This window comes from Ruditapes philippinarum, unplaced genomic scaffold, assembly GCF_026571515.1.
Source record: "Ruditapes philippinarum isolate M1 unplaced genomic scaffold, ASM2657151v2 ctg1489_1_1_1_1, whole genome shotgun sequence".
In the NCBI taxonomy this organism is placed as follows: Eukaryota; Metazoa; Mollusca; class Bivalvia; order Venerida; family Veneridae; genus Ruditapes; species Ruditapes philippinarum.
The window spans coordinates 124,987-142,208 of record NW_026862533.1 but is presented as its reverse complement, the minus strand read 5'-3'; the positions used below and the strand labels follow the sequence as shown (position 1 = coordinate 142,208).

The following is a 17,222-nucleotide window of genomic DNA, read 5'->3' as shown; positions in this document are numbered from 1 at the left end:
GCCCTTTAATAATTTTTATTTTTAAAATTTGTCCGGACTACTTCTCTTATACCACTAAAGCAATTTCAATGAAACTTTACAGGATTGATCTGTAGCTCAAGTCCTTGCGCATATAGCACGGGTTTTCAGGTTGAATGATTTTTGGCTGAGTTATGGCCCTTTGATAAAAAGGTGTTTTTTTCTGTGTGTTGCCAGATAAGCAAAAGCTTGTCCGGACTACTCCTCATAAACTACTGGTGCAATTTTATCCAAACTTTACAGGAATGATCAGTACCAAGTCTAGTTGTGCACTGTCCGTCTGTCACAAACTTTGTCCCAACATGAAATTGGCCATCATGAGGCGACACATGTGATTACTGATCGCTCTTGTTTTATAACTTCTAGACATTTAATTAATTAGTCAAAAGTATTGATTTTTTGAAATGTGTATCAATTATTGATCGTCAAAAAAATATCAACGATACATCGATATTGTCTCTATCGATGACAGCTCTACTTAAAACTAATGTTGGGAATTCAATGCAACTTCATACAATGGTCAAGCACAATGAGAGAAAGTGCAGTGCTCAAAAACTATAACTCTATCTGGACTTATTACAGAGTAATTCAATAAAACTTCATGAATGGTCAACCAAAGTGAAAGGAAATGCCACGTTCAAGAATCACAACTATCTTTAATTGCCCACAACCATATCTCTATTTCAATTCTTTTACAAGGTAAGGTATTCTGTTGCTAGTATCTTCCTCATTTCCGAAGCAGTCTTGCGGGGTATTAATCACATTTAGTGATAACTTTAGTTTCCATTGTTGTGCATTTCGCCGTCATGTTCTGCTTTGCTGCACAAATAGCTGCCAGAGCTAAAAATAGAAAATCCTGTCCCGCTGCTGGCGGCATTTCCACCAAAATTCACAGGATACATAGTTTTGGGAGACTTGTTTTTGTGACAAAATCCTTCTAGTTTCTTTAATTTTAGGATGACATAACTTGACCTCTACTTGAATTTATGGATTCATCTGCTTTCAGATAAACACATTTCCTAGAGACTTTGATGACACAGTGAGGCGTAAGGACACAAAAAGATCTGATAAGAGAAAGGAAGTTGAAGAAAGAAAAAAAAAGGTATTCATAAATGAAGAAAAAAATTAAAAACAAACATTTTCCTACATTGTTTTATTATGCTCCCCGAAAAATTTCGGGGGAATATAGTCGTCGGGTTGTCAGTCCATCTGTCAGTCAGTTCGAGCAAACATTGTGGGTTTAGAGGCTACATAACAGTACAGAGAACAAAAGAGAACAATAGGTTCATTCCGTGATCAAAGGGTTTATGGGCTAGTAGCCCTTTAGTAGACAAAGAAAATAACAAAGAAATAGCCCCTAAACCCAAAATGTTGGAACGTCCGTCCGTATGTACGTCCCGAATTCGTGTCCGGCCCATAACTTTGTTATTTGAAGTTGGATTTTAAAATTATTTCACAGAAATGATCACCATATTGAGACGACTTGTCACGTGCAACATTTGGGTCGCTACCTCGAAGGTCAAGGTCACAGCATGACCTTGCAGCAAAATCGTGTCTGGCCTATAACTTCGTTATTTGAAGTTGTATTTTTAAAACTATTTCACAGAAATGATCACCATATTGAGATGACTTGTGGCGCGCATCATTTGGGTCGCTACCTTGAAGGTCAAGGTCACAGCTTGACCTTGCAGCAAAATTGTGTAAGGCCCATAATTTTGTTTTTTGAAGTCTGATTTGAAAACTATTTCACAGAAATGATCACCATATTGAGGCGATATGTCCCACCCAACATTTGGGTCACTACCTTGAAGGTCAAGGTCACAGCATGACCTTGCAGCAATATTTGTGTCCGGTGTGACGATGCGTCACGAGCAACATTTGGGTTGCTACCTTAAAGGTCAAGATCACAGCATGACCTTGTTGCACAATTGTATCCAGCCCATAACTTCATTATTTGAAGTAGGATTTGAAAACTATTTAACAGAAATGATCACCATATTGAGACAATGTGTCGTGTGCAACATTTGGGTTGTTTTTACACTTTGAACTTTGTCTGAGACATAACTCTGACACTACAAGAGGTATACCTTCCTGTGTTCAAAACCTATTCGGGTAGCATCACCCGGTTCAACTGGCTCTTGTTTATAATTAGGCAAAAGCTTGGTTTTTGTGATCAAATTTATTATTTCACTGTGGCAAAGTTTGGTAAATGGAGTTACTTCCCTTCTGCAACAGAACACTTGGACATGGTTTCTCTATGCTGTAACATCCGGCATGATGGAAAAATAATCACACACATCAAAATGTAAAAAAAGCATATTCATTGGAAAGTTACTTTTGTAAAATTTTGTGAATTTTTAGCTTACCTTGCACATAGTGCAGGTGAGCTTTTAGGATGGCCAATCATTTGCGTCAGGCGTCCGTCCACATTTTATTCAAACGACATCTTCTATAATACCACTTGGCCAATTTTAATGAAACTTGGCAGGAATACTCTTTGTATGAAGCTCTATCAAGATTGTTCAAAGAATGCCATTCCATGCTTAACTTTGGTTGCTAAAGCAACTAAAAGAAAAAACTTAAAAGTTCTTATACTTCAAAATGGAAAGGGCTAGAGCTTAGATATTTCTCACAAGGCATTTTAAGCTTGTTGGTTTCTACAAAGTATATTCAAATTATGGTCTAGAGTTGAAAATTGGTCTCTGTTTTGGGGGTTAAAGGTTTTTTTTATTGCAAGTTAATATAGACTTTCTTTTAGGGATAAATTTAGAGTGTATCTTGTATTTTTTGTCTCAACAGACATTGTTATGAAGATTTTTCTGTTAAAGCATTAGAAAGATGAAAAGGTTGTTGAATATGAATGTTAATTCAAAACAGAGTCAGTCAGAATAGCACAAATTTGAGAGCTACAGTGAAGTTGATTTCCCCATTCAATAACGGATTCTTCCATTAATTTCGTAACACCATCACAGCATGCCCATTCACGCACTTCAGTGCGTGTTTCACGTACAAAATATTGGATGCACGCACAAAAAATAACATGGAAAGGGTACATGCACGGACAATTTTAAAACTCCCATTTTACACCGTGAAATCGGCAATGTAATTGACGAATGTTTGAGACGGTCTAAATCGTACTTCCGCTATGCTAAAATAACGTATCCGGTACGGATTTGGTAAATGTTTTAGTCTCAACCTCCGTCATATGCGTCGTATGATTATCATAGACTAGCGGTCTGCAAAATGCAGAAAAATATTTTATCATTCGTTAAATCGTCCAAAGGTTTGCTGTCCAGTTTCATCTCTCCTTATATGACCTATAGGCTATAATTTTTGTAGTATGGTTAAGTAACATTATAATTCTGTCTAAGAATAATGATCGGCCAATTTATATGCTGAAAAAAGTGTATGTGATATAGGATAAATTGTATTGCGTATACGTGAATGAATATATGTTAGAAAATGTCTATTTTCATAAACAGCCAACATCTGCATTGCATACTGAACTAATACAAGCCTTAGTATCAATGACTTAGTTTTGATGTATCCTGTACCCCCAATTTTTTAGATGTAACCCCAGTTTGCAGAGACAGGGGTTACATGTACCCTTTATTTAAAAAATGAGTGGGCATGCTGCATCAGAAAGGAGACTGTGTCATTTCCGAAATACAATGTTAAATATTTCGGTTCTTGACAATGACTTGCACATTTTATTGTGTAAGATATTTCACAAAGAAACGAAAGTGAACAAAAAATGTTGTATTTTTTTTCACAAAAATTAGCTGATTAAGATAAAAGTTTAATTTACAGTACAGATATTATTTTTACATCCTTCCGGTTTGCGGAAAAAAAATCATATATTTCAAGATACCTTTTCAAGATGAATTTTTGTGTGGCCTCTACGGAGTAGTGGCGACATATAGGGATCACTTCTCCGTCGTCTGTCTGTCCGTCTGTCTGTCTGTCCGTCCGTCACAAAACTTGTCCGGACTACTCCTCATAAAGTACTGGTGCAATTTCATCCAAACTTTACAGGAATGATCAGTACTGGTTGGCGACCATCAACCGGACACTTTTTAAACATTTTTCCATATATTTTCGAATTTTTAAAGCTAGATACCTGAAATTTTAACACAATACAGCTAGGTTCTTTGCTAAACTGAAGAGCTGGTTTGTTTACTTCCGATTATGTAGACATTCGTGTATGAGGCCCGTGCGGGGGTGTACCAAAGTGTCAAAATTATCCAGACTACAGTACCATGTGTCCGGACAGGCAGTATATAGCTATAATTTAGCCAAAGTAATGGCTTGTATGGTTTAAAAACAATACTGTTCACATAAGCAATATTCCAGCGACAATTGCCGAAAATTTGAGAATTTTATTATTAAATTTGAAATCGTTATAAGCTAGTTTAGGAGGTCAGGTATTGAGCTCTTGACGTAAATATTTTGACGTCAACCTTGTCTTAAGTGATGTAAACTTAGTAATTTTTTAAAGAACAAACAAAAATTAATTTTATTATTTAAGGATCTAACAAGAGTGACACTGTATAATAGTCTATTTAGATTAAAGAAGAAAAGAGACTTTTATCGTGCTTAAAAGAGTTTTATGAATGTTTAACTAGGCCTACTGTATAAGAAGGTGAATGCTTTCTTCTGCCAGATTGATCATTTCAATGAGACAGTTTAATTTACTCATGCTCGTTTGTGGTAACATTCTACAATTCGTATGACAATGAACTCACCATAACGGCAACAGCTATACTAGCTTGCATTATGCAGCTTATGTTTTTGAAATAGATTACACTGTGTATCCTATCAAACAGATGTAAGATATATATAATTTTCTATATACAACTGTATACATTGTATACAATGGTAAGCGAGCAGACAAATAATATTACCAAACTAATCTTGACATAACTATTCTCACATTTATTTCATCATTTTGATTATGCAAAGTCAAAACAAACATCTATAAAACACAAATTTATGAAATAACTAAAAAAACATCAAGAAATACATTCAGACATAATCTTAACATCACAATTTCTCTTACTCTTCCTCATACAACCACGGTTTACATACGGCACAATACCAAGGCAAATCATCACTTTCACTCTCCTTCAGATACTCATTCTCACTCTGACCCAAGCACTCCTCATGATACCAATGCCCACACATACCATCATCGCACCCATACCACATAACTCCATTCACTTCGTCATTCACACGCCCTCTCTCCCCACACACAGCACAGGTAAAACGTTTATGTGCTAAGCAGCCCCCAACAGCCTTCTTCATTCGCTCCTCCTTACAAGAGAGTTCTTGTTCCTTCTTTTTCTTTTCTTCCTCCCGTCGTTTCTTCTTCTCAACTTTCTCTTCTTCTTTTTCTTTCTGCTGTTTCCTTTGTTCTTTTAACCTCAACCTCTCCTCCTTTTCCTCCATCTGGCGTCGCATGACCTCCTTCTCCTGAAAATAAGAACAGAATAACTGTTGAAATAGAGATGAAGAAACAAAAAAGAACATGTGGTTTCATAATATACTTAAGTTGTATGTACAAAAGCAGATATATTTCTAGTGAATTTACTTCTAATTTTTTTCAGCATTTCATCGCCACTTATAACCCGGCCCTCGGTCACAATTCGTGAAGATTTTGATTTTCCCTTTGTTTTTTTGTGGCGGTGGCACCAACACCTGCGCCATTGACTGCGGTATGACCCTTTGGTCAACTAGAGGATTTGTCAGGAATGACCCACAAGCCTCACATGTTTTAACATTGCTGTTTTCCTTTTCACCAGCTGAAATTAATATATATCGTAATTTTGATCTATCTAGGAATGTTGGTTACCTTGATAAAATCTTAATGGTAAGTGTGGCAAGAAAACGGACAACGAACAAATTACTTCAAAAGTGAACTAATGGAACTTTTTAAATAAATGTTTGAAATCTTAAACAAATTAAATAACATGCATTAAGCGATTTACTGTTAAAATAAGTAAACGATAAACAGTAAATACATACTCTGTTCATTTGTTTTAGTAAAAGTTGCTGGAACTAATTGTGATTTATCTATTGCTTGTGGGTTATATGGCACTATGCCGGTAGCCACAAACGCCTGTCTAACAGAGGAGGATGTCGTCTGTTCTATTGCGTGACGCAGAACTACAGGAAATCTCGATCTTCCTATTGACAGGCTTGGGTTGGCGAAGCCCAGATGCGTCGCCAGATTACTGAATCTGGTCTTCAGTGGTCCATTTACCTTCAAAATATCAGATCATTCCTTATAGATATACTCAAAGGCTTAAAATAATAAAACGAAACTAATTTTGTATATATTATATAAATATGTTTAAGAATATGTACATACTTGCTCTAAACCTTCCCAATATATAAGGTAACAAGTACATAAAATATTATAATACAATTTAATGATATTATCATGTAGCCCGGGTCTCCACGATACCGGTGTACATATTTTATACAAGGTGTTTTTTATATAAAAAATTATTGACTTGAAAAAAAAGAAGTAATTAACAACTTCATTAACATTTAATCCTCTTAAAATTACACTACAGAGTTTTGTTACTCTGAAATTCTCGCTCATTGCGAATGTAAACAATGGTCGACCATTTTGTATGACGTAGTTAAACAGACTTTATGCTACCGGTGCACTGGTAAAAATGTTATTTATATGGAAAGCCATGGCAGTTTTAATGGCAAATATATCATTTTAGCATTCTTGTATTCATATCTGAAAAAAAAACGCTTTAAAACAACATAAAAACGTGTGTTTCAATAATTTACTGTTCATCTTTTATGACTCCCAAGGGATCTCTGTTTTAGAACCTTTTCCTCCCAATTACAGGTGTATATTATACCATGTGGCTGGATTCAGAAATTTCCCTTCACTTCATTTTAGTGTTGTTGTGATTGTCTGGTCCTTTTGTATCATTGAATCAATTTTATTTCTATATGATGAAGACAAAATATCAATATGGCACTTTACACAGGCTCGCTTAAAAGACTGAATGAAACTGTCTTTTTAATTTTCATAAACTATTTTATATGCACTAATGGGTTTCCATAGATTAATTTTTTCCCGCCAAAAATGATGTCAAAAGGTCAAATGACATGTAATGGAGGTTGAATGACGTCAGCACCTGTCATTTTTTATTTTCTTGGAAAAAAATGTGTTTTGTAGAGAGACTAATTTATGCAATGGAAAAATAGGATAGTAAAATAAAAATAAGGTAGGATATGTGAAATATTTCCTTCAGAAACTCATGAAAATGTTTAAAAACTTTGAAATAGCCAATATTACTGGGAGCATGCAAATATAAACACTTGGTAGGTGGTGTTGACAAAAATATCGCGAGATTTGTGAATATACCGGTACCGTGGAGTCACCGGTATCATGGGGTTCGAGTATATCTTTTTTTAGTCTTGACGAGAAAAAAATCTTTTATGTAATTGCATGTGCATGTACTTACTTTTACATCCAATGGTTGAAGAATGTGCGTTGTGTGGACAGGCAACCCGAGCAGTACAACATCATTTAAACGGGCAGTCTCCACCAATGGCAACGTAACATGACTATCATGGTTGTCCATGACTAACAGGACGGGCCTCTCCCTGCCGCAGTTAATCAGAAATATTTCTTTGAACCACGTCAGAAACAGGTCACCGTCCAGGTAGCCGTTCTCGCTCTTGCTGTACAGCCAACTTCCAGGTATACCGTCATGCATGGACCTGTGTGGTAACGATTCCTGTAATATTGAAATCCAGTATACATGCATAAACTATTATCTAGAAGAAAGCGGCATGATTGTACTGTGTTGTAATGAAAATATATTCTTTATTACGAGCTCTGTATAGATTTGCAGCGTATACTACTCGATGGCTTAATACTCGATAGCTTAATAAGACTCACTTAAAAATACTCATTTGTACAATGTTAAGGAGACGACGTGTTTAGAACAAATTATAGCATAATTAATGTATATAACGAAACAATATTCATGTAAATTAAATAATGTATGTTTTACTTTATATATTATCATTGGCGGTAGTATTCTGCCATCTGCGCAAATACACATGTTGACCGTCACATGTTCACATGATGTGATATTGTTGGCCGCAAAGCAGTGGGCCCCTTTCTGTCCAAACACTTTCACCTTCTTTCTCTCCTACCGCGACCAACCCACTTCGTCTACATTGAAAATCTGTAATTAAAAAAGTTTTTACTTAAAAAAAAAAGATGAAGTAGAAAATATTTGATATTTTTTCCCAAGAAAATTCAATATACAGTCGAAACTGTACAAACGGTCACCTCTTATCGGCGGTCACCTGACCTTAACGGCCATTTTGTGACGCTCCCGACGAAAACCACTCTATTTTATACATCTGTTCAACGGTCACCTGTTGTCCGCGGTCAACGGTCACCGAAAATGCTTTCCGAATCTTAAAGTCGGTCATCTTAAGCGGTCAGCCAGGTGAAACGGCCAGGCAATCTTCTGCGGTCAGCCAGGTGAAACGGCCAGGCAATCTTCTGCGGTCAGCCAGGTGAAACGGCCAGGCAATCTTCTGTCATTTATTTTCAAAGATGACACGTGTCACGGATTAACAAAAGCTACTTGTCAGGTGCTAGATATTAACACAAACCACAACATTTCAAGAAGTTTGCATAATTGCTCATCCGTGTCGTAATTACAAACGTTTGGAACGTCTCAACGCACTTGCAATTCGTTCTTTTGAGTTACTGTACGCTAGTTTTTTATTTTTCAATTTACCGATTTAAAAAAGAAAAAGAAAGAAGAAAAAAATGCATTGTCGATGGCAGAAAGAAATTTCAGTTTATCCCGATTCAGATAAATTTTGTGCGTACTTGGTACTTACCAAAGAAATGAAAATGAATTACATCGCCGATTGTCTAAATTCCTCAGTAATAAATTCATAAAAACACTTGTGTGAAAATAAAATTGCATGAATATAATGAGGTCACTGTTAAATCACACCCATTAAGTTTACACACTAGATGACCTCTAAGAGGTAACTAGCGGTCTCTTCAAAGGAATCTTACAAACCTGTAGCCTTGCTGTTTCAATCCGAAACATCAAAAGAAGTGCCGACACTTAGATGACGTGTACACAATATTCTATTGATCAAAAGTTAGAAAAAGAAACTGTCATACTTTTTTTGTGAAAAAAATATTACGCATTTTAAATTATTGTGCAAGAAGATATTTTTATGGGATAAATAATTTCAATTATTGACATAATAAATCGTGAGTGCATTTGTTTATCTGTGCTACATTCATGTAAAGCTTTATATGTTGGAAGGATTTTGTACATGTTAAACCATTAAAAGCATACGTTTGTAAATGGTTAAAAACTGATGATGATGATGATGATGATGAATCAGACTGGTTTATTTATACTTAAATCAGATTCATTTTACAAAGAAATGAATAATTTATTTGGATAAAAACTGAATCCTCCATTCAGCAGCCACCTGTCTTAAGCAGCCAAAATGACTGCATCCCTTGGCTGGCTGCTTAAGACAGTTTCGACTGTATTTCATAGATTAAAATTTTATCAAGAGTAAAACTTGGTATAAAGGTACCTGTCCTTCCTTGTTCTCGAGCTTCTTGTCCCTCAAAACTTTTTTAAGGAGCTCAAACCAGCCGTCCATTGTATTCTGACTAGACATTCTCGCTCTAGACTTGTCCAGGTTTTCCGGTGTTCTCTCCGACAGTTGTGGGTGTCTGGCGAGGAAATCCCGGAACCACTTATCAGCCGGTCCAGTTTCCATGCAAATGAGGGACACACGTCCTGTAAAAAAACAAGATTATTGTTAGAATCGCAATATCTCGGTCATGTATGAGCAAATGAAAAGACGCAGAAATGTTAGGTTTAACAAAGATCTATATACTAGTAGTTGCTACATTTGCTAAATCTTCCATGGAATTACTTATCATATGCATGCCTATCATATCAGAATTTAATAGTTAATTGAACGTTACCTGTTCTACGTAAAATCTCCCGCACATACACACGAATCATGGTCCTAGTCATAGGGAAGCCCTGACCGCCCATGTAAAGTACAAATTCTACCAGGGCCCCTTCCTCTTCTACAGTCAACAGCCTCGGGAGCTTCTTCCGGCTGCAGATGTCCAATGGTCTCTCCTGCAACCTGTAATACAGAGTGCTTTTAGGTATCCCAAACTCCCGTTCTGCAGTACTGATCGGCTGTTTCTTCTGTTGAACAGCAGATAAAGCCTTCTTCAAACTGCCTGGTGAGTAGTTTGCCTGCATTTTCTGAAAGATATGAACATTTGGTTTGAATTTCTTATATATTCCACAAAGCATAGGCATACTTTCAACTTCTGTGTCTCTTCATTATCTTAATATGCGTAATAACAACCCTTTTGTATTTAACCTTTTCCCTTATAGAAGCGAGAATCGCCGTCTTTTACCATTCCCTGATAGAAGCGAGAATCGACGGCTTTATCGATTACTGCATGTAAGCGAGAATCGCCGACATGCATGATCTCAATGGAAGCGACTTTCGCCGACTTCAATATTTACCTGTCCAAAAATCAACAATTTTCCCGGAAAATAGACCTGTAAATTGTGTTATCGTAAAGATCAACATTTCATGAGGGGATTCCGTGCATAAAATTATGGTGTTACTATTTAAAGTTTTTGTATAATTAGCGACCAACCAGGTGAGGGGTTTTCCTTACGTCACGCAGTTAATGAGTGCGCGGGTCAATGAAATAAATATAGAACGTATCGTAAGACAGGAACAAAAGTGTCTAAAAATAGCAACTAATGAATAAATAGTATTCATATGATCAGGGGTCGTTCAAGTGCCAGGCATGGTATGTTTGTTTTGGTTTATGATAGCTGACATGTGTATATACACGGATTAATTAACGTCCTGACTAGGGGTATCTCTCTGGCCCCTGCAATAAAATATTTACGGTAGCAGCGGCGATTTTTTTAAGAAAATGACCAACAAAGAAATGTTTAAAAGTTTAAATTCTTTCATGTGCGCTATTGTTTTCATAACAGACACAGCATGGGGCCGTGTCTTATACGACATGATAAAATCATATCCCATATATCATCTTTGATGTCGGCAACATGAAAATGCCGAAAAAGGCTGTGGAACTCGATGTCTTTCCTTTATCATCATTTGATCTAAATTAGATCTATAAATCATAAAATTTAATTAAATTCATAATTCATGAAGAAAATATATGACCATGACAGCAGCAATTCTGAAATATTTCATTCAACAGTTATATACATGTATTACAGAAATGACAGTTACTATTATGAAATAAATTATAAAAAAAAAACTAATAAAATAAAAAAACAAAAACACAAAGTGAGATTTCTTTTTACTGGTATAAAAAAAGGTAAAAAAAAAAGAACTTGTTATTTATTTCACTAAAAATTAATGCTGCATAAACCAAAAAAAAATAATAAATTAGCCATATTTCCCTAATCCCTGTAAAAGAGAGAGAAAAATTATACATCATTTTATTGTTTATAACTACTGTAATTATACTGTTATAAAGCCCACAAATATAAAATTTATACCACTGGAAATATAATTCAAATCTCTACAAATCTTACATTGACATATATATTGTCAAACTTGTAATTAAACCATTTTACATTAGTTAAAACACATAAGTAGCCTAATTTATCTGAAAAATGGAGAAAAAAAAACACCATCAAGTATATAGTTTATTACTTTATAACTCATGTAGACATATTTGTATAAACCCAACAAATATGATATTTATACCATTGGAAAGGTATTTCAATTCTCAGTTTCATTAACCTGTTTAATAGTATTGTTGTAAATCTCATCAAATATTGTTCATAAATAAGGATTTTAAACGGGAAACCCCACGGTACCACTAAAGTTCGTATACGAATTTTAACATGCAAATGAAGACTATAATGAGCTCGTGTATGCGCTACGTCACAGTTTTATAGTTGCTATCCAAACACAGCAAATGTGATATTTTCTTGTGCAAACACACTTTAACCGTTTAAGCTTCACGGTGCACTAAACCTGGGGTTCAGTTCAGTAAAAGTAATAATCTCGTAAAAAGATTAAATTTGTATGAAAACATCCGTTACAATGCGGAAATATACCGTTAAATTAGGACTGCTACTTATAGTCATGATTGTTGATTTAATTTTGATGTACGGATGATCCGAAGGCGGAGTTTCTCATGCAAACAGAAATTGTATTTCCCATTTCGCCACAATGAGGTTACCTATTTTTATGCTAATAAACTCATTTTGGTTGTTTGGACACCAAAATGAGACCTGGAGTCGATATAAAACACATTTTATTAATGAAATGTCGCTATTTAGTTTTTTATGAAATTTATTTAATGTAACTTTAAGTAGAGTCTTAATCTGTTAAAAAAAAATCGATGAATAAAAAAATCAACATAAATAACTCAAATTATATATTTTTTTCTATTTTTTCTTTACACGCAGCAAAAAGACTCTATAACTAAGTGGTGTTATAAATACTCCCAAGAAATCTACTTATTTGTAAGGGAGACAAATCTGCAATTTTCCGATTGGATACGTTCGTACGAGTTGCCTCCCTTAGATTTAAAAATCGAGCGTAGTTTTTCCATGAAAATTGTAAATTTTCATTTATTTTTCATATTTTTACGATAATTTGGTGTAAATATGTCAAAACTTTTATGACATAATATTTTTAAAAGTTTTTCTTTCGGCGAAAATAAAGTTTGATATTATCGTCTGCCGACATAAATTTATCGGTGATACTGCAGACGGGCCTCACATAGGAAGGGGCTGGAATTCTGCGCATGCGCATTGGACATTTTTCAACTTCCCCCACGATGATCAATTGATCGACAACAACTGATCAAAGAAAACAACAAAATCAAGCGTTTAATGAACCGTCCAGGTTTGATGGTCGTCCGGATTTGGTGGTCGCCAACCAGTACCAGGTCTAGTTGTGCATATTGTCAGCATTTTACGGTTCAATGATTTTTGTCAGAGTTATGGCCCTTTAATAAATTTTTTTTAAGTGTGTCCGGACCACTTCTCTTATACCACTAATGCAATTTCAGTGAAACTTTACAGGATTAATCTGTAGCTCAAGTCCTTGCGCATATTGCAGGGGTTTACCGGTTGAATGATTTTTGGCCGAGTTATGGCCCTTTGATAAAAAGGTGTTTTTTTCTGTGTGTTGCCAGATACACAGAAACTTGTCCGGACTACTCCTCATAAAGTACTGGTGCAATTTCATCCAAACTTTACAGGAATGATCAGTACCAAGTCTAGTTGTGCATATTGTCAGCATTTTCCGGTTCAATGATTTTTGTCAGAGTTATGGCCCTTTAATAATTTTTATTTTTAAAGATTGTCCGGACTACTTCTCTTATACCACTAATGCAATTTCAATGAAACTTTACAGAATTGATCTGTAGCTCAAGTCCTTTTTTCTGTGTGTTGCCAGATACACAAAAGCTTGTTCGGACTACTCCTCATAAACTACTGGTGCAATTTTATCCAGACTTTACAGGAATGATCAGTACCAAGTCTAGTTGTGCACTGTCCGTCTGTCACTAAACTTGTCCCAACATGAAATTGGCCATCATGAGGCGACACATGTGATCACTGATCGCTCTTGGTTCAATGAATGAAACTTTTATTGAAATTTATGAAAGATTTTGATGAGACAAAATTTTGTACATCTATTCTACAGTAAGGACAGAGTCAAAGTGATATTTTGGGATACGAACTTGCGTATGCAAATGAGTACCAAAATATTTTTGTATGCAAATTAGGTGGTTCGAGGTTACAATATTAAATAAATATGTCATAATATTTCATTTTTAGAACAAACTTACAATTCAAATCTATAAATAATGCATATCAATCAGTCCATTCAACAACTTTGCCATAGAAAACATCTGTATCAATCTGACCTCGAGTTGAGATTATAAATAGAACTAAACCGGAAGTATGACAAAATGGCCTCCATGGACAAGAAAATTGAGAAATTTTGTAACATAAACTTGTGTTTCATAACAAAGGAGTGAAGATGAATACAATTATCGGTGTGCTTCGTTGAAACAGGTATTTTATTAACTATTTGTGAAGTATAAAGGCATGACATTCAGTATTTATGTCAATATCATCTCCCGTGTTATGATTTCCAAAATTATACATGTACACATGTGATATTGACCTCAATAAATGTAAGTGAAAATGGAACAATAATTATGGTAATTATCCATGGTGCTAGTAATACTTAATTATCTTTATCATATTGTTAACTAAGACAAGCCTATGTAATTTAAAAATTACCTAACCTCACAATATTATCATCAATTTAAACTTGAAAGTCTACTGAAAATGACATCCCAAACAGTAATTTTTAGCTCGACTTTTTTTTTTTTGAAAAAAAAAAAGTAGAGGTATTGTTATAGTCGGGTCGGCATTGCCGTTGCCGTTCCCGTCCGCAAACTTGTACCTGGATCATAACTTTTTTATTTCTTGGTGTATTGTCTTCATACTTGGCCACAACAACCCTTGGGACAAGACCTTTCAGTAGACCACACTAACCTTGACCTTCATCCATAAATGACCTTGACCTTCAAGGTTAAAAGTCCAATTTTTAACCAGGTTTTCCGAAGGTTATTAGATTGAGGTATGTCGGCGGGCGGATGGGCGGGCGGGTGGGCGGGCGGGCGTAAACAATTTCTTCTGTGCGCAACTCCTTCTACATTTCTCAACGGATTTTGACCAAACTTTTACAGAAGCTTTGTCATCAAGTGCCTTATTGTCGGGGTTTTGCGATTGGATGATATTTGACCTAATTATGGCCCTTTGTTTTTTTCTTTATATAGAATATATAGTGAACAATTTCTTCTGTGCACAACTCCTACATTTCTCAACAGATTTTGACCAAACTTTCACAGAAGCTTTGTCATCAAGTGCCCTTAGGGCATATTGTCGGGGTTTTGTGATTGGATAATAAATGACCTAATTATGGCCCTTTGATTTTTTTCCTTATATAGAATATATAGTGAACAATTTCTTCTGTGCGCAACTCCTCTTACATTTCTCAACAGATTTTGACCAAACTTTTACAGAAGCTTTGTTATCAAGTGTCCTGGCACATATTATCAGGATTTTGTGACTGGATAATAATTATGCCCCCATTTTGAAAAAAAGGGGGTATATTGCTTTGCACTTGTCGGTCCGTCGGTCCGTCGGTCCGTAGACCAAATGGTTTCCGAGTGATAACTAAAGAACCCTTAGGCCTAGGAACTTCAAACTTGGTATGGTGATTGGTCATGACCAGTAGATGACCCCTATTGATTTTGGGGTCAAGGGGTCAAAGGTCAAGGTCACATTGACCTTGAAAGCAAAAACGGTTTCCGATCAATAACTAAAGAACCTTAAGGCCTAGGAACTTCAAACTTGGTATGGTGATTGGTCATGACCAGTAGATGACCCCTATTGATTTTGGGGTCAAGGGGTCAAAGGTCAAGGTCATCACATTGACCTTGAAAGCAAAAACGGTTTCCGATCAATAACTAAAGAACCTTAAGGCCTAGGAACTTCAAACTTGGTATGGTGATTGGTCATGATCAGTAGATGACCCCTATTGATTTTGGGGTCAAGGGGTCAAAGGTCAAGGTCACATTGACCTTGTAGGTAAAAACGGTTTCCGATCAATACCTAAAGAACCTTAAGGCTTAGGAACATCAAACTTGGTATGGTGATTGGTCATGATCAGTAGATGACCCCTATTGATTTTTGGGGTCAAGGGGTCAAAGGTCAAGGTCACATTGACCTTGTAGGTAAAAACGGTTTCCGATCAATAACTAAAGAACCTTAAGGCCTAGGAACTTCAAACTTGGTATGTTGATTGGTCATGATCAGTAGATGACCCGTATAGATTTTGGGGTCAAGGGGTCAAAGTTCAAGGTCACATTGACCTTTTAAATTAAAAACGGTTTCTGATCAATAACAAAAGAACCCTTAGGCCTAGGAACTTCAAACTTGGTATGGTGATTGGTTATGACCAATCAGATGACCCCTATTGATTTTGGCGTTAAGGGGGTCAAAGGTCAAGGTCACATTGACCTTGTAGGTTAAAGCGGTTTCCGATCAATAATGAAAGAACCCTTAGGCCTAGGGACTTCAAACTTGAGATGTTGATTGGTCATGATCAGTAGATGACCCCTACTGATTTTGGGGTCTAGGGGTCAAAGGTCAAGGTCACATTGACCTCTTAGGTAAAAACAGTTTCCGATCAATAACTAAACAACCCTTAGGCCTAAGAACTTCAAACTTGGTATGGTGATTGGTCATGACCAGCAGATGACCCCTATTGATTTTGGGGTTAAGGGGTTAAAGGGCAAGGTCACATTGACCTTGTAGGTAAAAATGCTTTCCGATCAATAACTTAAGAACCCTTATGCCTAGGAACTTCAAACTTGGTATGGTGATTGGTCATGACCAGCAGATGACCTATTGATTTTGGGGTCAAGCGGTCAAAGGTCAAGGTCACATTGACCTTGTAGGTAAAAACAGTTTCCGATCAATTAACTAAAAACGCTTAGGCGTAGGAACTTCAAACTTTATGTGATGATTGGTCATGACCAGCAGATGACCCCTATTGAGTTTTAGGTGAAGGGTCAAAGGTCAAGGTCACATTGACCTTTTAAGTAAAAACGGTTTCTGATCAATAACTCAAGAACGCTTAGGCCTAGGAACTTCAAACTTGGTATGGTGATTTGTCATGACCAGCAGATTACTCCTATTGATTTTGGGATCAAGGGGGTCAAAGGTCAAGGTCACAATGACCTTGTAAGTAAAAACAGTTTCTGATCAATAACTAAAGAACGCTTCGGCCTAGAAACTTCAAACTTGGCATGGTGATTGGTCATGACCAGCAGATGACCCCTATTGATTTTGGGGTCAAAAGGTCAAGGTCACATTGACCTTGTATGTTAAAACGGTTTCCGATCAATAATAAGAGAAACCCTTAGGCCTAAGAACTTCAAACTTGGCATGGTGATTGGTCATGACCAGCAGATGACCCCTATTGATTTTGGGGTCAAGGGGTCAAAGGTCAAGGTCACATTGACCTTGTAGGTAAAAACGGTTTCTGAT

The 17,222-nt window shown here is 36.1% G+C and overlaps 1 protein-coding gene across 1 annotated transcript in view; it reads left to right on the top strand.

Moving 5' to 3' along the window:
* The window catches only part of LOC132719389 (protein KRI1 homolog), a 171,878-nt gene that overhangs the window by 41,639 nt on the left and 113,017 nt on the right, over nucleotides 1–17,222 (top strand). Inside the window, exon 5 of the mRNA XM_060703150.1 lies at nucleotides 1,025–1,120. Within this exon, the coding sequence (XP_060559133.1) occupies nucleotides 1,025–1,120 (96 nt within the window). The remainder of the gene's footprint in view (nucleotides 1–1,024; nucleotides 1,121–17,222) is intronic.